This window comes from Takifugu flavidus, chromosome 2 (genome assembly GCF_003711565.1).
Source record: "Takifugu flavidus isolate HTHZ2018 chromosome 2, ASM371156v2, whole genome shotgun sequence".
NCBI classification, from domain to species: Eukaryota; Metazoa; Chordata; class Actinopteri; order Tetraodontiformes; family Tetraodontidae; genus Takifugu; species Takifugu flavidus.
Genome location: NC_079521.1, coordinates 17,720,060 through 17,747,217, shown reverse-complemented (window position 1 = coordinate 17,747,217; position 27,158 = coordinate 17,720,060). Strand labels below are relative to the sequence as shown.

The window sequence follows — 27,158 nt, the reverse complement described above, 5'->3', positions numbered from 1 at the left end:
AGCGTTTTATTTTTATTATTATTTTTTTTTAATCTTTTTAACGGTATATCCTGCAGAAACCACGCGACCCGCCGAGCACAACGCGAAAGGCGCCATGATTAAAGTCTATTACTGATGTGTTACAGCTCCGCACGTGTTAAGAGGAACCGATCGCTGCGACTAACGCTGACTCGACAGAAGACGTGGGCGCGGCTGCAGCTACTAGTTATTGAGTCTTTTCTCATTCTGAACATTCTAATCTGGATATTAGCGCATTAAAAAAAACAGGAAATTGAATCAAGCGCGGTGACGTCATTGGTGAGCGCCTCTGTTGGCCTGCGAAATGGGCTCGACTCCTTAGCATTGATTTCTTCAATTGTCCCTCTGAATATCCACTTTTTATGCAAAGAAAAACCTTTCCGCGATGACATTTGGAGGTAAGTCAAGGAGACCGTGGAAAAACAGCGCGTGCTCCTAGTTGAGTCATGCACCTTGTCATGTTCGTTGTGAATAGATGTGTTTCGAACAAGAGTATGCAGCTAGCTAGCTGATGCTGTGTTAGCCGCACAAGTGGCTAACTAGCCGGAGTCTCTGATCTGGTGCAGTTATAAACTACATGGGTGGTTTTTCGGCTTCCTCTGCCGTTCGCTGATGTTCGAATTCGTCGGCTACGTGTGTTATCGGAGTACGAAGTGTCATGTTGTTCGTTTTCTGTCAACATGGGAAAGTATTTGTTGCATGTTAGCTAACGCCAGCGAAGTCAGGTACTAGCTAGCATCGGGTAACCCAGGTACTGTTGTTGAGGGAGTAAGTTGAAGGAAGTTCAGAGTTGTCTGTTCTAAAGCACTCTTTTGTTATTTATCCCTGTTTTTGCCAAACTTGGTCACTCAAAAGACAGGTTTAGTAGATATATTTTTGATTCAGTGTTTGATAGTTTTCGCCCTCAGATTCGAAAAAGAGCCGAGATTATATTATTTCAAGTTTAAACAGTTTTCATTTCTACCGAATTATGGTTATAGAAAATGGTTGAAGCTCCATAAAATGAAGAAATTATCATGAACGTCGTTGCACGTATAAATTAACTCCCATATTTTAATTAGGAAGTCTAATGAAGCCGAACAGAAATGTATAAAAGTGCATTTTTCTCCCCCCAGCAGCTCTTTCGACTCACAAAAATTCAGTCTAAAGTTCCTCAGGAACAAAATTAACTGTTTTTTCCTTCTTTTTTAAAACTGTAAATCAAACACAGCATTTCCAGGCAGGAGCCTCCTTCAAACCGACATAGGAACAATCAGAATGATCATTATTTTGCCCACTTTGACCTTCATTTTTGCAGGTATTTTGCTGTTCAAACATTATTAGCGGTGCTAACTCGGCCAATATTTGAGTCCTAACGCTGTTAGTGAAGTTTCAGTCACGAGATCTGGGCGATAAAACGTTAAAAGACGTCATTTTTGGGTCAACAAAAGGTGATGTGTGTATTAGTTGTGTTGTAACTTGTAACTTGATGTGGCTTAAAGCTATTGGAACACATTGGACTCGTGCTGTGAATCACCTGTGTGTGTGTGTGTGTGTGTGTGTGTGTGTGTGTGTGTGTGTGTGTTGCAGGTGTATTGATCTTCAAGGCCAGCCTGGTGATTGTCGATCTGGACTCGCTCGTATGCTTCAGAGCTTCTGCGGTGCAGTAAAACGACTTCTTGGATCCAACATTTGCGATGAAACCAGCTCAGGAGCGCAACCAGGAGTGCCTGCCTCCGAAGAAACGGGATCTTCTGGTCAATAACAGCGGCGGCGGTGGGGGGGGGCCCGGCGGGGGTGGCGCTGGAGGCACCGGCGGTGGGAGTAGCGCCGCTGTCGTCGCTGAGGATGAAGTGGTTCCTGTTCAGAGCTCCGGAGCCTCCAGCGACCCTCAGGGAGCAGCTGCGTCTGGGGAGTGGCTGCAGACTCATCCGGGGCTTCATTACGGAGGGGAGAATTCTGATGGCGTGCCGGCGGTGCCCGTCGACCAGTACAGCATGCTCTATAAAGTGGCTCTGCCTTCCGTCACCTACGCCCCCACCACCCTCCACCCAGTCTTGAGCCACATCTCTTCAGCCTACACGGTCCACTCGCCTCTCCTGCAGCATCCCGGTCTTCCCTACCCTCCTCTCGGCTACGCCCAGATCCCTCACTCCTCTCTCCAGTTCGTCAGTTCGCCGTATACGGCGGTACCATACGCCCTGCCGCCCGGGTTCGTCCCGGGATCGTTGATCTCGGCATCGGGCGCCATTCCCCAGCCCCATACGGTATCCCATCTCGTCCCTTATCAGTCTGTCATACAAGAGGGGGTCGTTTCCCCGCCCCCGCAGGCTCAGGTATCCGCTCACACCTTCGCCAAAGTCGCAGCGTCCGGCGCCATGCCGCTGATGCTCTCGTCGGAGCAAGCCGCCCAGCAGCACCTCGGTGCCGTGGGGGTCCTGCCTGCGAAAGACGTCAGCCCTCGGGGGATGCCGGTCCTGTACCACGCTCAGGGGGCCAGGGCTGCCCTCGCCAACAGAGACGCTCACGCCTCCCAACACGAGACGGAGCCGGAGATGAACGGCAGGGAGCCGGAGCAGGGAATGAGGGAGGCGCTCCTGGAGCCGGGCCACCTCGCCAAGAACACGCGTCTGGAGCACGGCCACGACAGAGGCCTGCTGAGCAGGAGGCTGGAGGAGAGGAGCTCGCCGGGCCAGCCCGGCACTCCTGACAGTGACCTGGAGGTGAGTCGCACCGGCGCCACACGGGCAGGTTATGTGGCAGGATCCGGTTTGACCGGTTCTCTGAAGTCATTTTTAAAACGTTCGGTTTACCTCCAAACTCCGACCGACTCGAACCCCTTTACTCGTTCCAGGTGCAGCAGGTGGTCGGCCGCTTGGCGTCCTCCAACCACGGCGCTGGCGGAGTGCGGAAGGAAGTCTCCTTCGCTCCGCTCAACCTCTCTCAGGCGGCGCCCAGAGCCCGAAATGTCCAGAAAGACCCGGTGAGTTACGGCGACCCCAGAGTGGGCGGTCTGCAGCAGCCGACGGGACCGCCCGGCCACGCCGTCCTGCTGGCCAATGGGCAGCCGGTTCTGGTCCCCCTGGAGTACTCCCTGCAGCACCAGCTCCAGGCGCCCCAGCAACACTACGCGGGTCAGGCGAACCACGCCTCAGCGGGCCGCGCCTCCCCCACCGCGGCGTCCTCTAACCCCAGCTTTAAAGCCTCCGATTCCTCAGCCAGAGTGTGCCTCCCCGACAGGGCGGAGCCGGCGAAGGCGCCGCCGCCGCAGCGTCCCGACGCGGCTCAGGCCCCGCCTCCCAGCTTGGCCCCCGCCCCCGCCAGCAGCAACCCGTCGCACTTCATGAAGGGCGCCATCATCCAACTGGCCACCGGGGAGCTGAAGCGCGTGGAAGACCTGCAGACGCACGACTTCATGCGCAGCGCCGAGGTCAGCGGCGGGCTGAAGATCGACTCCAGCATGGTGGTGGACGTGCGCGCCAGCCAGCAGCGGCCCGGCCTGGTGTCGCTGCAGTTCACCGTGGGCGAGCAGCAGAGCAAAGTGACCATCGACGTGCCGCCCGAGCACCCGTTCTTCGTGTTCGGCCAGGGCTGGTCGTCCTGCAGCCCCGAGCGCACGGCCCAACTCTACGGCTTGGCGTGCCACCACCTGCAGGTGGGCGACGTGTGCGTGTCCATCACGCTGCAGCCGCCGCCGCCGCAGAAGCCGCCGGAGCACCATCACGCGCAGCAGCAGCAGCAGCAGCAGCAGCAGCAGAGCCTGGCGAGGACTATCAGCAAGATCGGCGCCACGCCGGGACCCGTTCACCAGCTCATGGGGCCTCCCGCGCCTCAGCAGGCGCGGCCGCCGTCGCATTTCCGCGTCCACCGAGATCGGTCAAGAGACGGAGACAAAGACGGCGACAGGGAGGACGCCGCGCACTTTGGGGTGGCGGGGCACAACGAGTCGCCCCTCAGGCCCAGCAGGACGCCAGCGGAGCACCCGCGGGGCCAGGGCGGCTACCTCTCGCACGCGCAGGGCGCCGCGCTGGCGGGCGCGGGGATGGCGCCCGCGCAGGCGTCTCTAGGTGCTTCTCAAAGACGCTGGTCCTCGCCGGGCCTCCAAAGATACAATATGAAGGGAGACGAGGGGCTGCGCCCTCAGATCGGCACCTCCGGCCACTCCAGGCCCTCCTTCATCCCACAGGAGGTCAAGCTGTCCATCGAGGGCCGCTCCAACGCAGGGAAGTAGCATCACGCCAGGTAGCAAATCCAGAGGAGAACGCCATCGGTTGGGAACGAGGGGACACGGAGAGAGAGAGAGAGACACGGAGGAGTGTGAATGTAGCTTCAGAATGTTCCAGATTTTTGCACACCTAAAATATACGAAAAAAACCCCGTTATCTTCTACTCTGGTGGGCGGATTTGGGCCGACCCGACCCCGTTGGAGGTCAGAGGTCAGAGGCGAGTGGGAAGTATGTAGCCGAAGAAAGTGTCTGGGAGTTCTCCCGCGCTGCGCTGCGTCCGGTCGTGACTCTTTCCCTCCCGTCGTCAGTTCCTCGTCACCAAGTCGGGATTTTTTTACACCTGCATCTTTTTCGCTTTGATTCCTTTTTCTTTGATCTTGACCAAACTCGGGAGGACGTGAGCTGTGAGGAAGGTGTTTGTCGTGCGGTGAAGCTACCAGCTCTGCAGGGTTCATGTGTAGAACTACTCCCTCCATTCCTGACATCACATTTCCTACCGCAGCACCCCCCCCCCCCCCAGAACCCCCCAGGGATGTGGCCTATCCTCTTACAACCACAACACTGAGAAATCCATCAGTTTCTATCGGGATCTGCCTTCGTTCCGGCTTCAGACTCATTAGAATCAGTTTTTTCTCCACCAGTTAGCGGTTAGCACCCCCCCCCCCCCCCCAGTTATACCTCAACGCCGCCCTCACCGGACTGGTGACTTTCTGAAATCCAGTATTCCAGGATGCAAACGTACGGGAGAAGCTGGTCGTCACCAAAGCCATCTGGGGACGAGCTGGTGCCACCACTGGCCGCAGGTCGATCCCACCCGGAATTCCAGGCGAGGACTCGGAAGAGCCTCCAAGGTCTCCTCAAAGGGAAAAACCGATCATTCCTGTATGCAAGGCGGCGGGCGGCGCGGCGTCCTCCGCGTCCTCGCTGGGATTCCTCCTGTTACCAAATTAAAGCAATAGTTGTTTACACAGCAGGCGGCTGACCCGCCGGCCCAGGAGCTGCTGGTTCTGGGCTCCGGTGAGACCCGACCCCCCCCCCCCCCCTCGGAGGAGGGACACTTTAGCTCCGTTTGTATCAACCCTTTAGTATTTCTACACAAGCAGGAACGACTTTGGCGAATTTCTCAAGGAATCTTTTGTAAACGGAACCTCCTCGACCCGCCGACGGATTTCCAGGACGCGCTCGGGCTCCTCGCCAGACCCCCCCCCCCCCACACACCCTCCCCCCACACCCCCCCCACTTCTGACTAGATTTTATGATTGTGTTGTGTTGCACATACAAGTGTCCCTCACTGACGTCACACTGACCTTATGGGGAGTTCCGGAACAGCAGGTTTTGTGTTTATTTTTTAAGAAAATGTCTTTTTACGAAGGGAAAATGAAGTATGGGGGGTGTTTGTGGGTGGGGGGGGGAGGGGTGACTTGCGTTTTAACTGTTTACAATCAGCCACGGCGCTTGCTGCAGTTTCCTGACGGGTTTTAACTGCGTCCAAAAAACGGGTGAAACGGAACAAAAGTGAAACAAGTGCAATTAGATCACGCGCGAGTCATTCGGAGGTCCGTCGCCGGGCGGCGCTCCTCCACGCAGTCATTCCCATCGCGGTCCAGACGGTCCCGGGGCGGCCCGGTGCCGGCAGGAGCCACAGCAGACGTTCCTTCTGCCCCCCCCCCCCCCACGCGGGTCTCGTGGTAGAACCGGACTCCTTCTTTTTCCCTGTGCTGTCAGCAATATGCACAATCCCACCCGGGCCCGCGGGCCGCTCATGCAGTTCTGGTATTTTCTATGCAGTCACCTCAGTATTGTGCCCGTCTTTGTCTTAATTACAGCTCTGAGAGCAGGTGGGCCGGTCCAAACCTTTGTCCTCGCCGCTCACGGTGCCGCGGCGTCTGAGCCAAATGTCCGTCGTGACTCTTTGATGTGTTTCTTTGATGTCTAGTGATCAATATAAAGGTGTTATCGGTCCCAGGCCACTTCCACGTTCATCCTTTAGGTCAACAGGCATCAGATGGGATGTTAAAACGGTGCGAGTGCTGATTTTACCCCCCCCCCCCCCGACGACCCCTCTTCACATCACTGACAGTCTGTTGCTGTATGTAACTGTTGCACTAACCCCCCCCCCCCCCCCCACGACAGTGTTGTGAAGCCAAACCTGTCGGTAATCTGAAGTCTGAACATGAGCACACAAAATCCTGACCTCCCCCCCCCCCCCCCCGAAAAGGACAAAAGCAGTTTGTGTGTTCCTGTAGATAGATGCTTTGATGTATAGATGGCTTTGATGACGCTTGTCTATAATGCCTTAACTTCTGCTTTGTACAATGTGTGAAACTGAAATGATGGAGTGACGCCTCTGGCAGCCCACCCCCCCAACCCCCCCCCATCCTCTCGAGCCTCAGAGACATAATCAGAACTGGGCTCAGAACGGCGCCGTCGTCGCTTCTTCTGTAAAAATGAAGCAGCGGAAGCTCTTACCTGCACTTTGTCCGAGACGATGCCGAGCAGCCGGGGGGGGGCGACGCCAACGGGTTGTTGGCCCTCCTTCCCCCGCCAACTACTTCCTGTTGTCCGGGGGGGGGGGGGGCGCCGACTTAAATCAGGAGAACGGTTAAAAAGTTTTAATCAAGCGTGTGTTTCCAAGGTGTCGGGCACAAGGTGACACTGCTTTATATGTGACGTGTATGTAAAAAAAAGACAAAAAGACACAAAAACCCCACTTTCTTCTTTCTAAAATGCCTAAATCTGCAGAATATATGCAATGATGTAAATGTTGGACTCAAGTATAATCAGGTTCTGACTTTTGTACAGTGCGTTCCACCTCGTACGGCCGTATACGTATTGATCTTTATCAGAAGCCTTAGTCGTCGACCGAAGTGCTCCCTTAGACCCCCCCACCTACCTGACTCTATCGAAGCATTAATAGCTCTATTTTGTTGCATTTTTATTTGTACTGTTTTGGAATAAAATAGATTTGTACTGTATATTTGTACCTCTGTGAACTACTTGGGGTGTTTTTGTTCTGTTCTTTCTTTTTTTTGCTGTTTTTAATTTGATGTACTTTAAGGACACAAAGATATTGTATTTTTATTGTTACAGCTAACTTGGAGACATTGCATTTATCATGTTTGTCAAGTAAACACAGTATAATATATATATATATATATATAAATATATACCTATATAAACTATTCAACTTGTCTGGTTTCTTGTGTGTTTAATTGTTCCAAGTGAAAAGTTGATTTTTCTATTAGGGGAAATTCATTTTTATCCTATATTTACAGTTCAAATTAGGAGGTATTTATTAAAATTTACATCATGACGTATCCTCGGTATTGGCTGGTTAATTGGAATATTTACACCTATATAAACCTTAAACCATTTTTAAACAGAAGCATGATGAGGAGAGGAAGAAAAAAGGTGTAAAACAATATCAAAAATATTAGGGCTATTTAATATCTGAATTAACCTCCAGAAAAATAGCTAAAAGGAGCGAAAAGACACGGCAACTTCATAGTAAACTCAATGTTTATTTCCTCATTTTCCCATCGGGTTTCGTCGCGTCTGTACATCCGATAACCCGGCAACGGGACGGCGTTCCCAACGCGCCGTCCGCTCAGGATGCACCGATATAGCAGCAAGCAGGAATAATCGTATTTCCGGTGGAGCTCATTCGTTCGGCCTCCGGAGTCATTGTGTAAACATCGATGTGGGATCCTGATAGCTTAAAGAAAGGCCGATCTTCAGAACAACAGGCAGGCATTTACAACAGAACACAAGCTGATACTGGACCATTCCAGGACAAGTGCAGTAAGACGGCATGCAGTGCTCAGTCCGGGCTCGCTCCCAGAGTTCCTCCGGTTGTCCCCGACACCCCGGGAGAGCCGCCCGTGAGAATACCCAGTATTCATATGGTGAGGGGAGGAGAGAGGACGCCTGAAGGCTCTGGAGAACGGCGCTCTCACGCTCCTCAGGTGTGGTGGCGCCAGAGATGATCGTGGTGGACCGGGCTGTCGGAACCGGGCTGCGAGCCCTCTGAGTGGAAGTGCCTGAGAAGCTGAGCTGTTCACGTGCGCGCGGTGAAACCAAACCTGCAACGTGCATAGTTTCCCTTTCAAATGAACGGATTCCCTTTAGGACGCGTCAAATGTTGCATAGAGGTTTGATGCACTCCTAGAAAGGCCTCTTTCTTCCCTTTGCTCTTGTCTAGGAGTGGCTCAAACAGAACCAGCACCCTCCCGCCCCCCCCCACCACCTCGGTCCCAGGCTGCTCAGGCTGACGCCCGCCTGCATCTGGGGGGGTGAAGGTAAGAAAACTGGAGGTAACCGTGAAAACGGGAGCACAAACGAGGCCCATTTGTACGTCTTGATCCGGATGGTGATGAAATAATCCCAGATAAGCAGTTACACAAAAAAATGTAAAAAAAAAATCACACAATTGTTGCATAAATATGTGCTGGAATGATGCTGATGATTAGACTCATGAACCCTCATTAATAACAGATGGAGATAAATAAAGTGGTTAAAGTGGGGGGGGAGACTCCATAAATGTCCTAAATGAAGCTACGACAGCCGTAAAATCCATGTAAAAATGTGATTTGTGTCACATCTCGGTTTATAATTTACTCACATAAAATGATTCAAGTCACCTGAAAACAGCCGTGAACTGGCGACGCGTCAGCGTGTTAATCTGTTAACCTTAATCTGACCAGAATACAGAGGTAAACGATGTGTCGTACAGTACAAGAACAGCAGCGCAGACCGATACTCAGGACCCACAAAAAAATAAAAACATTGGCAAAGTAGGAATGAAAATGGAGAACGCTCGGCAGAAACAAGGATGTAAAACGGGAAAAGTGAGGAATGTCGACCCACCGGTTGCAACCAAAACTGTCAATCAAAATCAAAGTGTTCTGCGTAGAGAGTGGAGCTCTGGAGGCGGGTCGGCCCGACGGGGCTCCAGCTGAGGTAGTATTTACGTTGACTGAATGGGAATTAGCCGGGGGCCCACGCTGGCAGCTGGGAGAGGTGTAGCTGCCGGGAAACACGGGCCCCCGGGCAGGCGGAGTGGACCAGGAAGGAGAGCTGAGGCTACAAGGTCCCCACTTCTGTCTCTGGATGTGCAAAATGGTTTCTCCCGTCCTCAAAACAAACAGAACCGCTCCCAGGAGAGCGAAGCGTCAAGCCTGCCCCCCCACCGGGGGACAGACCAATCTCTTTACAACATGCTACGACCTCCACGTCGCATTCCCCCCCCCCCCCCCCTTCCCAGGTGTTTTCTACACCGGAATAAATTAAGTTTTGAAGTAGCTTTTCTTTTTTTTACTGTATTTAACAGAGAAGTTTGTGAAGCTGCCGGAAATAGGCCAGCGTAAAACGGTTCCCCGTAACCACGGCGACGCGGCGCCACGGACCGGCCGGTCCCATCAGGGCAGCTTCATGAACAGACCGTTGTCCATGGAGGGGACGGGCATGGGGCAGGGGAACTGGAAGAGGCTCATGTCCGCCGTGAGGGCAGCCATGGCGGCCGGGTCGTGCTCGATCTGCGTCCGCAGGGCCGGGTCGATCTTCTCCAGGCGCCGCTTGATCCTCTTGGCCTCCCTCTCCCGGATCAGCCGGGCCTGCCTCTTCTCCGGCGTCTCGTTGGCCCTCTTGACGCGCATGGCCTCCCTGTCCCTCTGCAGCCTGCGCGCCCGCTGCTCCTCGCTCTCCTGCATGCGCTGCATGCGCTTGGCCTCGCGGTCCCTCAGCCGCCTCAGCTCCCGCTCCTCCTCGGTCTCGCACGCCCGCTTGTTCTTCTTGGCCGTGCGCTCCCTCTCCAGGCGCTGCAGGCGGGCCTCGATGGGTTCGTTCTTCCTCCGCAGAGCCCACTTCCTCATGGGGGACTGGCCCTCCACCAGCTGCTGGTAGGCCATGCAGCTGTTGCACACCAGCAGCACGCCGGCGGGGTACACGGGCATCGGGCTCAGGATGTCCGGGATGGGAGGAAGGCTCGAGGAAGAGGAGTTAAGGGAATCTGGGATGGACGCGAGAGAAGGCCCTTCGGAGAGCAGACTGTCGGGCAAAGATTGAAAGGTGGGTCCTTGGTCAGAACCGGCACAAGGTCCTGGTCCTGGGCCGTGACACTGGCTGGACATGTGACCTGGTCCCTGGCAGCTACGATGGGTTTGACACAGGCCGGGATTGAGCTCGGGTGCGTCACAGTGGCAAGGACCCTGACAGGAACTGCGGCTGGGGCCCGACTCGCGGCAGGAACCGGAACCTGGACTGGTGATGGGGCTGCTGGACAGGGAACATGGGTCCCGACCGCCAGAGACGTCCATCCTGGCCGTGTCCAGGACGTCTTTCAGTTTCTCTCTGAGGAAAGACACAACGACCCTCGTGAGTCTTCGCGCTCAACGGTTCAAACGTGGGACGCGGCGACGGGCGGAGGCACCTGCTGAAGTTGCTGGTGTCCGTGAAGCGGGCGCCACAGACCGCACAGTTGGACAGACGGTCCTCGGAGTGGATGAGGAGGTGGCGTCCCAGCGAGCCGGGTGAACTCAGGGCTCGCCCACACACTGGGCACATGTAGCTCTTGGTGTTGGTCATCATGGTGGTGTGCTGTGGGACAAGGTCGCAGGTGAGCTAAAGCCCAGCGCACGGACGCAGACAGAGCGCACGGACGCAGACAGAGCGCACGTCCAACGGAACCCGCTGGTCTTTGCAGACTCGAGATGTCAGCAAAAGTGGCCTCACCTGGTAGACATGTGAGATGAGCTTCTCGGGGCTGCTGAAGTCCAGCGTGCAGAGAGGACACACAAAGTTGTTGCCGTGGTCGGTCCCGTCCTCGCACTCCTGAGGAGAGACACAAGACACGCGGCGCTGTCCTCACCCACACACATTTGTTACCGAGACGTCACGCGTCCAAACCCCGGGAACTTCAGGTCCGCCCTGAAGGGGGATTCTGCCCTCCCACCTCTTTAACTCCTGCTCCTTGTCGGCAGCACTCTGATCTCTTGGTGGTCATGTGGTCGTCAGCGGACGTGTTGGAGGACGAGTCTTCGCCGTGGTTGTCGAGGTCACTATCGCTGTCTTCTATGGAGGCAAACACAGCCCTATCAATACAAACAGACACACAACAGAACACAGAGCATGGCTTACTCCGACACCCCTCAGTCCCAGGATGTCCAACAGAGTCCACCTCCTGCTGTGTCCCTCCATCGCGTACCTGAGACGCTGTCCTGCTCTTGGACTTCCTGCGAGTTGTTGCTGCAGCATTCACTGTCTTCTGTGAACTCATCCCTGCCGTCCATGTTAATAGTGTGCTGAAGTCCTGGGATGCCTGAAGTGTGGAATGGCCCTGGAGACAGACAGACAGACAGACAGACAGACAGACAGACAGACAGACAGTACAGTAAATTAAAATTGGGTCCATTTTCACCTGTGGAGCACATTCAGCAATGAAAAATTCAAGTTAGCTTTAACGCTAGCCTAGAGCATCGCTCTAGATTGGATCCAGCATGAAAAGGCTTTATCCCCATGGCAACAACAAAGCTCCATCTGCTTTCTTCACATAGTTCTATCAACGTCATCATCAACCTGATGTTTTTTTCCCAGATTAATGTCAGACAGGATGCCCGGGCATGTATGGTGTGACTGGGCGAGGAAAAAGGGAACATCATCACCTTATCTGACCAAAGTGCTCATCAATAAGACGAGAACATGCCCACAAACACACGTTAGGCCTCAAAAACATCCCAGACTGTGTCAAAGGTCAAGGGAAACGGGAAAAGGAAGAGCCAGACGTACGTGGCTGACCTCAGTGAGGAGCAGCTGATGAGCTGAGAGGCTCAGAGCAGATGAACCTTACACAGGACGGGGGGGGGGGGGTCTGACCTGTGAGCTCCGGTTCAAACATGAGAGCATCAAGGTTAATCCCTCTGCGAGTCCTGCCTCCAGAAAGACGGACGAGCCACTGAATCCCGACAGACTGGCAGCTGTCAGGTTATCAACACACCCACACACGGGGTTTCTGAGCGGTTCCGGGTCCTGGAAAACGAGGATCGAACCCAGAAACAGCTCTTCTCCGTGGTTTAGCCGTGTGCCGTCGCCTCACACCTGCAGCTGCCGGGGGACTATTTTGGGAGACGCCGGTAAATCCAGCGGGAGTTCACGGTGATGTTAGTGAGCGGGGGCAGAACCGAGTGTGCAGCTTCTCCGGCGCACCGGTCCACACGGAGATGAAGCCACGATTCCGAGGCAGTGAGGCCAGCCCGCGGACACACTGGTGAACACGTTTAACTCCATTTGCATCCCAGCCCCCACCTCACACCCACATACACACTGGTAATTACACTGGTTGGTGGAGGCATTCCCATAGGGGAAGCAGCTCCCTGCTCTGGCACACCAACTTGCTCCGGTGGGTTTTTTCCAGAACCACCCACACATTGAACAGCCGGCTTCACCCTCTGTCCTCATTGCTCGTATGCAACTTCCACATCTATACCATCCGCTCGGGGGGGAGGACAACAGTTGGCTGCACATGTGCGGCTCATTTCACTCTCAGTGGCGGTTTTACGGCGTTCACAATGATCCCAAACGCTTTTCACACTTCAGCAACTGACTCTGGCCGGTTCTTCCCTCCCCCGTTCTAACTTCAGTCACCTGAGATCGGAAGAAGTAATTACAGCCTCCGTCGCGTTCCGGGGGTATTAATGTGAGCAGGGGTATTAATGTGAGCAGGGGTATTAATGGGAGCAGTTTATCGTGAGATCTCTGAAGAAGTCAGGAAATAAGAAATGAACTTTTGGTACTTCCAAACATCCACAAGTTCAGCCCTGAAATCGTAGCTTAAACGGATCAAACTATGAATTCTAGGAGCTGCCTTTGCTGCACAGAGCTGTTGTGATTGACACGTTAGCGACCCCCCCCCCCGGCAGAGCTCTGTCTGTCTGTACATCTGTCTCTCCTCCCTCCCTGCCACGGTGATGTTATCTCAGAGTCTGTGTGTCTGTAGGCAGGAGGTGACGCAGTGTCTGACTGGATCCAGACAAAGAGACAAACTCATCAGGCAACAGACACACAGAGCGGGGGGGGGGGGGGAGGCTTGGGTGGGGGTAGCACCCAAAACAAAACAGACAAAAGACAGAATGCCAAAACTCTACTCAGAACACCGGCGACGGGGGTCCTGTTGCACTCAAAGACTCCCTGAAACACACATGTAGAGTTCCAGAGCGTCACACAGATGTCGGCCGTGTGTGTGTGTGTGTGTGTGTTCTGTGACACACTGATTAACGACGTGTGATCAGAAAAGAATGTTTACAGCTACAGACAGACCTGATACCGTTCAGGAGACCGCTGGACTCCTCGTGAGGTGTCACCAAACCAATGCCAATTCAAACTCAAGGAAAAGACATTATTGTTTGGAAACGTGTGTGTGTGTGTGTGTGTGTGTGTGTGTGTGTGTGTGTGTGTGTGTGTGTGTGAGCCAGCCTTTCAGACATCCTCCCTGCCTGTCTGGTCTGACTCTCATGGGGGAACCTCACAAGACAAACTGGAGCAGAATGAAGAAAACATGGAGGTGGAAAACTTAATCACGTGACACGGCGGCAACGACGGCCGCGGGGCCCGCAGGTGACCCGCAGGTGACCCGCAGGTGACCCGCAGGTGACCCACGTGACACCCACCCGGCCCAGCCGCACACGACAGGGTTGTGATCCCAAAGGAAGGTTTTCAGCTCCGACTCTGGATGAGCAGAGCAGCAAAGGGGCTCGTTAGAAGGAGAAGAGCCGTCCAGCTACAGTTAGATCAGAGGGTCACCTCAAGTCCAAGTGGTGGACAGGACATGACATCACAACATTCATGACATCACAACATTCATGTCCTCACAACATTCACGTCCTCACAACATGTTTATGAGCAGCTACGACTCAGTAAAACGTGGACAGCAGATCTAAAGACTTGTGGCCGTCCATCCAACCACTCTTTCACCTCTTCGGCGTCATGGCGACAGTGGGTGAACAAGTGGTGAGTAGCTGGTTATTATGGACTGTTACCTGGAAAACAAACTTGCAACTAACCCAACGACAGACAGACAGTTTTCATGCAGAAACTAGCAAAACCACTGGTGCATGCACACACACACAGACACACACACACGCGCACGAGGCTAACAGAAGCTCCCGAACACCTCACTAACAAACATTGTAAATTACGGTAACTATGGAAACAGTATCCATCCCGCGCCTTCTCCCGAGACGCATCGACTATAATGGTAAAAGCTGGAATACCTACAGCCAACTTTGAAGGGATTGGTCTGTTTTCGCCTGGACATATTATTGTCCACTCCCGTCCACAGTGGACTCCCGTCCGAACCCTGTCCAGCTCAACTCCGGACTGATGGGACGGACAACGGGCGAGAAATGGTGATAAAACGGGTCGAATCCTTTCCTGGCGGAGCGGGGAGCTTTGGCATCAAAAATAAATAAATTAATCAATTAAAAAAAAGCAAGGTACGCGAAGGAGTCCCATTCTTGCGGCCCCTTGAACGCCCCCATCTCCAGTCGATCGGGGGGGGCGGGCGAGAACGACGTCCAAGCCCGACCAGAAGGCTCCGAACAGCCCCGATAAACTCCGCTTCGAGCCGTAACCTCACTGCGGCGACGCGCCGCTCAGCTGACGTCTGAAGGCGGATTTCTGCTCGTGCGTAAATTACGCGCAGCGCCGCGTCCGAACGCAAACGCACCGAAGCCGCGCCGAACTGCATCATGGGAGCTCGGAGGTCCGGCCGACAACAATGCGCTGTGTTGCGTTCACGTCCCGTGGGGAAAAGTCCACCCAGACACACCTACAGATTCCAGTCTATAATATTGATGTCATTCGCGTATTTTAACTATAAATTATGCCCATATACTGCATTTTATCATGCCAGTAATTGTCAAATAACAAATCCAGTGATTAATACTCAATTGAGACCCACTTTCTCTATTTATGGGATAAGAAATTTTGACTTGGAAACAAACTTTTAAGTATTTTCTGGGTGGATCGTCCTGGCAAATGTTTGCAATGCGATGTTGCTGAATAAAACTAAAAACACCAAGCATCTTGACCGGCATAGATTTCAGCAAAACACCTTTGGCTTGGAAATGTTGGCATTTTTGTCACGAAGACAGTGAAAAAGAAGAAGATGTCAGGGGATCCATCAGTGCCGACCTTCCACAATATCTTTGCGCGCTGTTGATGGCTGCTTTAAGAAGACAGAAATGATAAATAACCTTTCACTAATTCCTAGCTGCCTTCTTCCTGCATCAGCTGGGTGGAAGGCCTGTTACTGTCTTACTGAATTGAATCTCAAACTCCATTCCCTTTGTAAACAACGTGAAGATGGATAGACATTAAGGTTAACGCGCATCCCAAACCTAATTCCATGTGTGATGAAAGATTTCTTATAAAAATCCTGGAATAACGCTCCCGGGTGTAATGCCGCGCCACTGCCGCCAGGGGGCGCTGTGACGTGTTGCTAATGTAATAACACCGAATGTCGTCGTCATCACTGCCTGCCACGAGTAAACTAACCGCAGCACCACATCCACACGGTAATATTGTATTCTTCCGCATAGTTCAAAGCTGTACAATCGCAAAAAAAAAAAAAAAATAAAAAAAAAAAAAAAAGGTCTTCGTGGAATGACATTGCCGTCAATGATTTGACTGCAAGAGTTGACCCACCTTGATGCTCAAATTGCAAACGCAGGCGACATTTATCTTAATAAGCAGCGAGGTTGCCCGGGAAGCGTTTGACGTTATTGTTGCTACTTGGGTGAACGGCGGCAGAATAACAGAAGCCAGCTTGGCTAGCCAGACACACAATAACCAGGATTCATTCCGCGCACCCGGCCAAACCTCACATCCCAGTAAAAGACTGAACGCGGCCATTACCCATGATGTGCAGAGATTAGCAGCATATCAGGCGAGCCTCTCGGCCGCGGGCAGTCCTCTGGAGCGCGATAATGAGAAACTTTAGCTCCTCAAATCCAGCCTGCGTCCGCGCATCTGTGACGAATCTTTGGGATATGTCACACACTGTAACCTTCCGCCTGCGGTAGATGTGCTGAGGCTGGAACAGCCACCATTTTGCATGTCTACTGTGTTCCTCCCTCCATTGCTAATAGAGACGTTTCCAGCCCTTTTCGAGCATCATTACGGCTAGTAAGTATACCCCCCGCAGCGAGACGTCGATATAAATGAATGGAAAATATTTCACGCGATTGTAATCGTCAGGTATTTGTTTGCATCAACGTTGACAACTCACTGTAGCGCTGTATAGGAAGTCGCAGCCCCGAGTGCGCCGGGGTTGTGCCTGACAGCAGCAGCCTTAGCTAGGTTACCGTGTAGCCTGTAGCCTTGCTAACTACCTGCTGCCCAGGGATGTAAAGTTTAAAATATGCGAACGATAACGCGTTTATTCGATAGGTCGTAACCACGGAAGCACCTCTCTGTTCCACATTTCTGAATTTCTGAAGCGTAACTGCCGCTTAATTTTGTAGTTCAGATAATTGACATATAAAGAGAAGCGCTCAGGTGGCTAGCTAATGACACCGAGGTCTCGCTAGCTTGATAATCCAAACGGTTCACGAAGGCCTAATATGCATCACGTCCCGATTAATCGGAAACCACCATTAATTATCCCGTGTAACGCACACCGCCCACATTGACTGGTGCAGCAGCACACGCCGATAGGTTTTGTTCAACTCCGAAACGTAATTTAACCAACTGATGCCAGCCAAGGTGAAGCTATTGCCGTTCTGTCAACCTAAACCAAGGTGTTGCTCACTCTCTGGGAATCTTAGAGAATATCAGTCTGAAGTCGTTGTCGACTATTTCTTGTCAAATCTGATTGATGTTGGGGGTTTAAAGTTGGTTACTGTCACCGTCCTCCCCCTGTCTAGAAACGCAAATAGTTTGAAAAGTACGAGTGTGTGTCGCTGTTGCATTGGGATAGCCGGGAAGCTAACGTCAGCTAGTTTACCAGTGAAAGTCGTCAACTCTCACTGCACTTTAGCCCAGTCAGTTCCTGACGTCTCCACCGACGAGCACGAACTTTAAAACACACGCTTGGGAGCAATACGGCATCTGCGGAAGAGCCGTTTCCAACAGGACAGGTTCGGGGTTGGGGAAGTTTAACCCCGAGCAGGAAGTGGGCGAGCAGCGGGTTAGCATCGTTGCTCTCACCGCTGCTCAGGAATGTCATTGTGCAGAGATCAGCTGGTCATTACACCCGGGACACACCTAAAGCAGCGACCCTCTGCACACGAAGAGGAAGTCAGCAAGGTTGAGGGTCAGAAATCCTACCCGAAGAACTAGTTCACCAGTGGTTCATGACTTTGCATAACGATCACAAACACGTGAGAGAAGAGTGTTAAAATAAAGTCCCGTCAAATTGGATGTACCCCTCTTGCATTTGCATGATCACCCTTTGTCTAGTGTGATTGGATCCATTGAAAAGAGCTGTACTGGACCAAAAAACCCTCTTGCTCATTTCTAAATGCTTCCAGTTTACTAGAAGATTGTGCAGCCCGGTGGTAGCTGGAGGTGCGGCGTGTTGCTGGTTGTCAAGCACTGAACGCTGAACTAGCCAAGCTCTCCTGAGAGCACAGGTGTTTATGGAAGCACCTGTTGCTCCCTACGTGTTCAGGAAGTGGCACCGTACACGGTCGGAATGGATGAGCCACACTGGCGGTCGGGTTGACCTTTATTCTTCCAGAGTCATTCATCGCTCGCCCCTTCTGAGACGGTATGAACTGAGGCCAATAACCTTTTGTTGAGTCTGTTACTGGTTGATCTTTCAGCAAATTTACCTTTTTTTTTTTGAATATGCACCTGTTAGTGGACGCAGGGAGTCCTGGCTTATGGGGCCCCTCCGCTCGGGTCATTTAAATAGTGTTAACACAAAGAGCAGAGCTCCGATTTCTCCAGTTCCGCTTTGATCACTGTAAATTCCTCATCTCTGTGTGAGACGGGATGCTCTCGTTCCCAGTTCCCGCTGGTTTGGATGCTTCTGTGCCTGAGACTGGCATCGTTTCAGAGCATCTCCTTTGATATTCACCGAAGGAAAAAGAGAACCAGGTTGTTTCCGAGACGCCAAACTTATCTGAACGCTGAGTCTCGAGGCTCACATGAATCTATAATGATTAGACAGCCGCTGCAGTGAGGTTGGGCTGGTGTTCTGGTGAAGGTGCTGCTGGCAGGAGGCCATGTGAGGACCCGGGAGGCTGTTGTGAGCGGCGCCGCGAGGGAATAACAGCGTGTTTTCATAGGAGCGCACTGCATAGATGCGCCGGAGCATCAGTACTGCTGAGAACGTCTGTACAGTAACGGATCTATATGATCGGCCGCCCCCCTCTGACCCCTGTCCCCCTGGTTCTGCAGAGAATGCCAGCTCCGATCAGATTGCGGGAGCTGATCCGGACCATCCGGACAGCCCGGACCCAGGCAGAGGAGCGCGAGATGATCCAGAAGGAGTGCGCCGCCATCCGCTCGTCCTTTAGAGAGGAAGACAACACATACCGCTGCAGAAACGTGGCCAAGCTTCTGTACATGCACATGCTGGGCTACCCGGCTCACTTTGGACAGGTACGTGTGGGCGGGATCCCGACCCGAGGCCCGTTGTGACCCGGCGGCTTCTTTTGCAGCTGGAGTGCCTGAAGCTGATCGCCTCCCAGAAGTTCACTGACAAACGGATAGGATATTTGGGAGCCATGCTGCTGCTGGATGAGAGGCAGGACGTCCACCTACTCATGACAAATTGCATTAAGAAGTAAGTGCATTTCATATTTCTGTTGCTGTGAAACGTCGGACCTGAGCTGGTCTCTCTCTCTCTCCCTCCAGTGATTTAAACCACAGCACGCAGTACGTGCAGGGCCTCGCGCTGTGCACCTTGGGCTGCATGGGTTCCTCGGAAATGTGCCGCGACCTGGCCGGAGAGGTCGAGAAGCTGCTCAAAACATCCAACTCCTACCTGAGGAAAAAGGTAGGTTTGTTGTTTCCTGGAAACAAACGTGTCGTTTTTAATCCTCAGAGGAGCCGTTTAATTTTTCTCAACCGTGGCAACAGACCATAATATAAACCTGCTTCAGGCACCATGCAAAAGAGCTGGTCTTGGATTTTATTGCCACCAGTGGAAAGATTATAGCAGCAAAAAAAACTCGCTGGGTCTCCTGATGATGCCGTTAGCCGTCCTCGTTCACCCGTCTGCTGCGTTGTGATTCGCCCGCTGGCGTCGAATAGACGTCGAGCCTGGAACGTCGGGGAAAATGACGTCGCAACGCTTCTTTAAAGATTTCCAATAACGTAGCTTCTTCATCCAGTCGAGTGTACTTAAGTTTGCATCTTTGTTATTCAGTTTCACCCTAAAACGGGACGTTGCTGCTCTTTTAATCTCATTATTCTCATCACTTTGTGCTGATTATGTTGAGGTGGGAAGTAAATCCGTGTATTTCCTCTCCTTTATCGACCCCTCGCCGCTAACAGGCAGCGCTGTGCGCCGTTCACGTCATCAGGAAGGTTCCAGAACTGATGGAAATGTTCCTTCCAGCCACAAAAAACCTGCTGAGCGAGAAGAACCATGGTGAGTGTAAACGCTGGCTGCCTGTGCTCAGTGTAAACGGCCTCAGACGTCACTGCTGCCCCTCCCCCCCCCCCCCCGAGCGCCACATCACGTGGTCAGAACTCAGGGTTCTGAATGAGCCGTGTCCCGTCTGCCCGTCCCCCAGGTGTTCTGCACACGTCCGTCGTCCTCCTCACCGAGATGTGCGAGAGAAGTCCCGACATGCTGGCCCACTTCAGAAAGGTACCGACGCCCTCCGTCCAACGTCTCCCGGACCTGCGCGCGCGTTTGTCCCGAGCGTGCGTCGCATTTCACTCTCCTTTTCTGCGCACACGTTGGCTTTTCCGTGTAGACAAAGAGAAAGTTGTGAAACTGCCAGTGCGTTGCAGGTTTTGTGTGTCTCTCTTCTCTCCTGCTGCTGTCTCTCTCCCCAGGAGCGTTCAGACTGTGCCAGAAGCTCCGCCCCCTCATAGTCCTGATCTTAACGTTATTTTTAAGCTCTCTGAAAGTGAATGAATTCCAGTTTCCCCTCCCTAACATCTACCTCATATTTTTTCTGTCATTTGTCTTTGTTACACTTCCTGCATTGTGTTAGAATGAGAAGGTAAGAGGACATTCTGATCTCATAGCTGGTGCATGCTGTCAGTAGTAATTCTCACTTCCACCTTTAGACATAACCGAATTTGTGTTGCGTAACCTCATGTTGTGCTTTAATTTATACTTTTGATTTAACCCGTGCAGTGATCATCATTCCGTCAGTGTTTTTCAGTATTTAAAAAAAAGAAAGAAAGAAAATTCCATCTGTCAGATACATTTTTACTGTTTGCCCAAAATGAAACTCATTTGATCAGTGTGTGTTTAAAGAAAAGGCAAGATGGTGGAGCCGTGCGCTCCTGTTGAGCAGCCAGGCCCGGTACTGGTCCTTCTGATGCTCTCCATCAGGCCGGGCCCTGTGTGTACATACGGGCTAGCGTGCAGACGTTGGGCTAGAAATGTTAGTTACTTCAGCGCTGCAGCCGCCGTCACGGTGATTCGGAGCCTTTCTGGGACGTCCCAGCCTGGGAGGGTTCTTTACTGATGGCTGTGAACACACAAACGCTCCCGCAGCCACTTTCTGCTCAGTCCAGGACAGAAACGAGGCTCTTTTCCTCATCAGATTAGGGCCCGGCGGGAGGGTTCCGTTATGTGGACGTGGGTTTGGAATGTGTTGATTAAAGCGGGACCACATCAAAAGATTGAAGGATTTGATTAAAAGTTATTTGCCACCGGTTTCAAAGGACATACGCGGGTGGAAATAAACTCTTTCTTAGATGTCTTTGTTCTTTCAAATCAGCGTTGTAGCCTCGTGTGTAATATTTCCAAATGTTCTAACCCGATAGATTTATCCTGATCAATGCTTCGATTTCTCCACCTCTCAATCACTGACACCTAGATCTTCCGAGCGTCACTGCCTTTAATTTAAAAAAAAAAACACGTAACCTTTGATAAATCAACACAGAACTGAGATGAGCCTCTTTTGGTCTGTTTCCTGTTTTTTTTTTTTTGTTGTTTGTTTGTTTTTGCAGCTGGTCCCACAGTTGGTGAGAATCCTGAAGAACTTAATCATGTCGGGATACTCTCCGGAGCACGACGTGTCGGGCATAAGCGACCCTTTCCTGCAGGTAAACCTTTGAGCCCTGAAACATGGCAGCACATCAGAGGCCGTCCCACTCAGGGGTCAGGGGTCAGACATTTGCGCGGCGAGCTAACGCCACACGACGCCTGTCGCTCCCTCCAGGTCCGGATATTGAGACTGCTGCGGATTTTAGGCAGGAGCGACGACGAGTCGAGCGAAGCCATGAACGACATTCTCGCGCAGGTTCGTAGAACAAAGAGACGAGCGCTTGCTTTGATGTGCGGTCGCAGCGGCTGAAGCGCCGTTTGTCCTCGCAGGTCGCAACCAACACAGAGACCAGTAAAAACGTGGGCAACGCCATTCTGTACGAGACGGTGCTGACAATAATGGACATCAAGTCTGAGAGCGGACTACGGGTGAGTCGGGTTCCAACAGAGCAAAACGTGGCCTTTTCTGGGGACCTTTCCTGACCAAACGTGTATCAACCGTGCAGGTGTTGGCCATCAACATATTAGGTCGATTTCTACTGAACAATGACAAAAACATAAGGTAGCGTTTGCATTATTCCCCCATTTGGCGTGAAAACGGAGCGACGGCGACGTTGTTGCTAATCAAGGTGCCGTTGCAGATACGTGGCGTTGACGTCTCTCCTGAAGACGGTCCAGACAGATCACAACGCAGTCCAGAGACATCGGAGCACCATCGTGGACTGTTTAAAGGACCTGGACGTGTCCATCAAGAGGTTTGTCTCCACGTTGCCGTTAGCAACGCTGCGCTGGACCGTTCCTTCCTCCTAACGTCTGTGATTGTCTCCTCGCAGGCGTGCGATGGAACTGAGCTTTGCTCTGGTGAACGGCAACAACATTAGAGGCATGATGAAAGAGCTGCTCTACTTCCTGGACTCCTGTGACCCAGAATTCAAAGCGGACTGCGCTTCGGGAGTCTTCCTAGCTGCTGAGAAGTATGAGAGTCACACACCGCTTGTGCACTTTATGTGGGAGCGTTTAAACTGCTGCTTGATGAGAAAAAGAGTGATCCATCGTCTGAAGGACCCTGCTGACGCCACTTAGCTTCTGACGGCATGTTTCTCCTCTCGGAGAGTCTGGAACGCTCCGGTTAAATGTGCATTAAATGGTGGAATCTTGATGTTACAGATATGCTCCTTCGAAAAGATGGCACATAGACACTATCATGAGAGTCCTGACAACCGTACGTACCGTAGCCGCTTGAGTCGCGCTGCTCGTTATGCTCCACGTTTGACCTTCATGTCTCCTTCATCTCGGCGCCCCCTGCAGGCTGGCAGCTACGTCCGAGATGATTCTGTTCCCAACCTCATCCAGCTCATCACAAACAGCGTGGAGATGCATGCCTACACCGTCCAGAGACTTTACAAAGCGCTGCTGGATGACATCTCTCAGGTCAGGGCAGCTCGTGCACACCATGACAGTTTAGTGACCCCGTCCGTGCAACGTCCCCGAAACCTTTGAGTAGCGTCTGCGCCCGGTCGTGTTTTGTGAAAAGGTTCCGTTTTGCCCCTTTGTGTTTTGCAGCAACCTTTAGTGCAGGTCGCGTCCTGGTGCATAGGAGAGTACGGGGACCTGCTGGTGTCTGGGCAGTGTGAGGAGGAGGAACCCATCCAGGTAAACCCAGATGTTGGTGACTGGCAGAAAACTCCTCACTCACATCTATGAAGGCTTCTGTCTCACATTTGCTTCTCTCCTTCTTCGTTCAGGTGACTGAAGATGAGGTCTTAGACGTGCTAGAAGGCCTCCTGGTGTCCAACCTGTCCTCGCCGGTGACCAGGGGTTACTCCCTCACCGCCATCATGAAGCTGTCCACACGTTTCAGCAGCGTGAAGTGAGCAACGGCCTTTTGTTCCAGCGCGCTCGGGTCCTCTACAGACGGTACCTGTCCCCCTTTGCTAACCTGTGACATGTAAACCATCTTTCAGCCGGATCAAAAAGGTGGTTTCGATATACGGCAGCAGCATCGACGTGGAGCTGCAGCAGAGAGCTGTGGAGTACAACGCACTTTTCAAGAAATATGACCACATGAGGTAGCGCTTCTGTCCGACAGATGTTCTGAGGTCCGTCCGACAGCGCGCTCTGATCCGCCTTCTTCCTCTCGTTCCCACCCACTGCAGACCGGCTCTTCTGGAGCGAATGCCCATCATGGAGAAAAGCGCCACCAACGGTCCCACGGAGATCGTTCAGACAAACGGGGAAACGGAACCCTCTGTGGAACCGAAGCACCCACCGCCTGTGACCCAGCCCGCCAACCAGGTGAGGACCTCTTTGATTCTGAAGACAGCCACGACCACCTGTGGTGGTGTCCAGACATCGGCAGCCTTTCATTTGTTCCCGTTCCACAGGCCAACGATTTGTTAGACCTCCTGGGGGGAAATGATGTGGTTCCAGTCATCCAGACCACAGTGCCCACCAAGCCTGCTTCAGCTGGGGGGGAGCTTCTGGATCTGCTGGGCGACCTCTCGTTAAGTGGTAAGGTTTCCTGTCTGGAGGTTCTTTGTGGCGACGCAGCAAGAACACGGTCCAGAACTGAAGGTTTTCAGAGAGCCCAGACTGTCACCGCTCCCCTCTGTCCAGGTGGCCCCACCCCTGCTCCTGCCCCCTCCCAGCCCTCTTTCCTCCTGGATGGCATCTCCTCACAGCCCTTGTTTAATGATATCGCAGCTGGTGAGAGTCTGGATCAGGGAGGTCCGGACCCAGTCCTCAAAGCTCCAACTGCAGCCAGGTTTTGTGTCCTACCAGGCAGAAGAGGTGGTAGGACACAAAACCCGGGTGGACCGCAGCCCTGGCGGACTGGGTCCGGACGCTCTAGACCGCCGTGTGTTTTCCTGTGGCCCTTCGTGAGATTGAAATCTAAAGCAGTTGTTTTCTGGGGGGGGTTAACCTTCATAGGTATTCCTCCTATGACGGCATACAACAAGAATGGCCTAAAAATAGACTTCACCTTTGAGAGGGCGAATCCCAATCCCAACATCGCGGTCATCACCATCCATGCTTCCAACTCCACAGAGGCCGATATGACAGACTTTGTTTTCCAGGCTGCAGTTCCAAAGGTAAGCTCCCAAGGTTTCCCTGCCTAAAGCGGTCCCCCTGCATCCCATAATGACCCATAATGACTGTCTTTGATTCCCAGACATTCCAGCTGCAGCTCCTCTCCCCCAGCAGTAACGTGGTTCCGGCTCTTAACCAGGGAACCGTCACACAGGTCATCAGAGTGCTCAACCCACAGAAGGTAGGTCTGTGCTCCTCCGAGCGCGTCATCTTCACAACGTGCACGGCCGTGCACGGCCGCAGCGCTGCCGTCCTGTAAACACGGTCCTCCTTACACACTTTCAGCAACAGCTCCGAATGAGGATCAAGCTGACGTACAACCTGAAAGGCTCGCCCGTGCAAGACCTGGCCGAGGTCAATAACTTCCCCCCTCAGTCCTGGCAGTGATGAGCCGCCTCCTGGGCTCAAACCTCCCAACAGGGGAACTCAACGAAAAAAAATAAAATTAAAAAAAAAATAAAACGATTTTTCTTTCACCACCCACCTTTCTTACGACGGACCCCCACCCACCCCCACCCACCCGCCCTCCGTGCCGTCCCTGCGGTCCCGCGGGAAGCAGCGGAGCACCCAAGACAGGAGAGGAACTCTGGCGCTCCGGAGGCCCTGATCAGCCGTGGAACTGTCCCCTTGAACCAGCCCCCGCCCGCCTCATCGCCCCCCATGAAAGCACACGTGCACACCGTTCTGTGGTACGTTCACCTGTCCAAGCCCGTAGGAAGAAAAGGGTCGCCCACTCCAACCAGGAGAGCTGTAGGTCTGGTTTCTTTTGGGACGCAGGTGGAACACGGCTTCATTTCTTTGCTTCGGGTTTTTAACAGAACCTTCAGGCCCGTTCAGGCCTGTTTAGTCTTATCTTCTGTATGAGTGTCCACACAGCCCTCCTCATCCATAGCTTCATCTAAACACCATGACAACGGTTAGCGTCTACATGGCGGGAGGGTTGGGGCAGTGTGGGTGTAAGTGGGGGCCTGGAAGTGGTCTGTAGAACCTGGATCCACTGGTTTCTGAGATTTGTCTGGATTTGTGTCACTAGCTTGCAGTTAATAGACTTGAGATTTGTTTAACTCGGTTGATCTTAATCACCTTGCACATACATGTAAATGAGCTCGTTATGAATGTAGTTACATGCACTGAATGCCCCCCACCCCCACCCCCCGGTCTCCTCTCACGGTCGTCTCTGACGGGGATTCTCACCTCCTTTTGTGAACGTCTGTTATACTTCTGCAGTAATTTGACTTGATTATTTATGCCTGATATCAAAGTGATGTGCCTTTCTGACTTAGCTGGGGGGGGGGGGACCCTGAACTGTCGAGTTCTGCGCCAAAGCCGCGCGTTGTTTTGAATCTGGGGGGGGGACGAGTTCGATTTGAAAGGGTATGTCACTGAATTGAATTGTTTATTAATGACGTAATCACAGCGGCTGTCCACGACCGAGCGAGCGCGTCGGTCTGTGCGTCGTGAAGGTCACGACCTTTGTTTTTAAACCTTCCATCGAAAACTGATGTTCTTCTAAAATAAAACTGGATCTGAAAAAAACGGCGGCTGCTAATAGATGCGAACCTGTCGGCGTGGAAGCATAACTAAAGAGGGTGGTGACCCCTCCCCGCGGGGCTCGGAGGTCCTGGTGTCCTCCATCAGTGGCCTGGTGGTCTTGTCTCTTCAGAAATCCAATCGGGAGAATCTGCATGAGGTGGTCGGTGTGTCGGGATCCTCCCATGTTCTCAGCCTGTAGACTCTTCTTTTTTTTCCTTTCACCCTCTAACTTCTGTGACCAAATGAGAGAAACTATTAGCTTTGGAGATATTTTTGAGCGTGTGTATATGGAGAAAATAATACTTTCTTTTTTTTTTTCTTCTTCTGTTGATAAATGCTATATTGGCTTTTTTCTGTACATATTGAGGGCTTTTACAAAATCTTGTCTCTTGTACTATCTTTCATCCTTCTTTTTAGATACCATTTTCTAAAAATTCCAATTATTCTCACATGTACATTGTCGAATTAGAGCTAGTCAGCATCCGCCTACGAAGACGTCTCTGTATCATCACTCATTGTAAAAGCTATATGATCTGCTGCCTGTACATTGTATATAGTTGTAAAACATACAAAAGCTGACCGAATTAAATAAAACCCACGTGAAAAGATTAGCCAGGGAGTATAATTGTATGCATACGTCTGCAAAAGTAGAAATCTTGAAACGACGCGCTACAGCTTCTCATTCGTGATCGGAGGTCTCGTCAGTAGGACACTCGTTGGGGTCCTTGTTTGGAGGTGAAGAACCCCGATCGTACAGCAGAACACCTGGAATAGGCGCCGTCTTCACCTGAAGGCTGCTTTGGGGAGGCTAACCTTCCTCTAGCCTGAAACCTAAGGGGCGATTAAAACTCTTCTGCAGACACTCTTAGAAATCATTTCCTTTTCTCTCGACATGTTTACACATCGGTTGTTGCCTCATTACTTGTGTGTGTGTGTGTGTGAGTGAGAGTGTGTGAGCATCCAGCACTTTCAACTGAAACCACTTCTTTATTTAAGACATCTCCGTGTTTCTGATGTTTGAACAGTTCTTCCCTGTTTGACACCTCTCATGCCATGCAAAATGTATCTGATGTTACCTGACAGGTTTTGCGTGGGTTTGTTGATTTATATTTTATTCTTGATACCCAGCCGCTCCC

At 52.3% G+C, this 27,158-nt stretch overlaps 3 protein-coding genes across 8 annotated transcripts; 2 read left to right on the top strand and 1 right to left on the bottom strand.

Moving 5' to 3' along the window:
* The first annotated feature begins 49 nt into the window (after positions 1–49).
* atxn1l (ataxin 1-like) lies at positions 50–7,405 on the top strand. Its single transcript, XM_057014167.1, has 3 exons — positions 50–416; positions 1,588–2,720; positions 2,852–7,405. The coding sequence occupies exons 2-3, from the start codon at positions 1,695–1,697 to the stop codon at positions 4,226–4,228; spliced, it is 2,403 nt and encodes an 800-aa protein (XP_056870147.1). The 5' UTR covers positions 50–416; positions 1,588–1,694; the 3' UTR covers positions 4,229–7,405.
* Positions 7,406–7,724: 319 nt separating this feature from the next.
* On the bottom strand, positions 7,725–16,395 carry znf821 (zinc finger protein 821). Of its 6 annotated transcripts, none has more exons than XM_057014220.1 (6): positions 16,131–16,395; positions 11,425–11,556; positions 11,173–11,311; positions 10,953–11,051; positions 10,651–10,817; positions 7,725–10,571 (listed from the first exon to the last, which is right to left on the bottom strand). In XM_057014220.1, exons 2-6 carry the CDS (start codon positions 11,472–11,474, stop codon positions 9,641–9,643), a joined length of 1,386 nt encoding a protein of 461 aa, XP_056870200.1. In that variant the 5' UTR covers positions 11,475–11,556; positions 16,131–16,395; the 3' UTR covers positions 7,725–9,640. The 6 variants fall into 6 exon arrangements, with proteins under 6 accessions (XP_056870200.1, XP_056870187.1, XP_056870195.1 ...); XM_057014207.1 differs by having other exon boundaries at positions 11,173–11,291; XM_057014215.1 differs by having other exon boundaries at positions 11,173–11,288.
* ap1g1 (adaptor related protein complex 1 subunit gamma 1) lies at positions 16,137–26,633 on the top strand. The gene is made up of 23 exons (XM_057014154.1): positions 16,137–16,400; positions 18,621–18,824; positions 18,884–19,008; positions 19,080–19,221; positions 19,722–19,818; positions 19,964–20,040; positions 21,363–21,458; positions 21,575–21,655; positions 21,730–21,828; positions 21,906–21,961; positions 22,041–22,154; positions 22,233–22,373; positions 22,567–22,621; positions 22,708–22,830; positions 22,963–23,052; positions 23,145–23,269; positions 23,364–23,468; positions 23,556–23,694; positions 23,784–23,910; positions 24,016–24,105; positions 24,331–24,491; positions 24,572–24,670; positions 24,775–26,633. Exons 2-23 carry the CDS (start codon positions 18,624–18,626, stop codon positions 24,874–24,876), a joined length of 2,445 nt encoding a protein of 814 aa, XP_056870134.1. The 5' UTR covers positions 16,137–16,400; positions 18,621–18,623; the 3' UTR covers positions 24,877–26,633.
* The last annotated feature ends 525 nt before the right edge of the window (positions 26,634–27,158 follow it).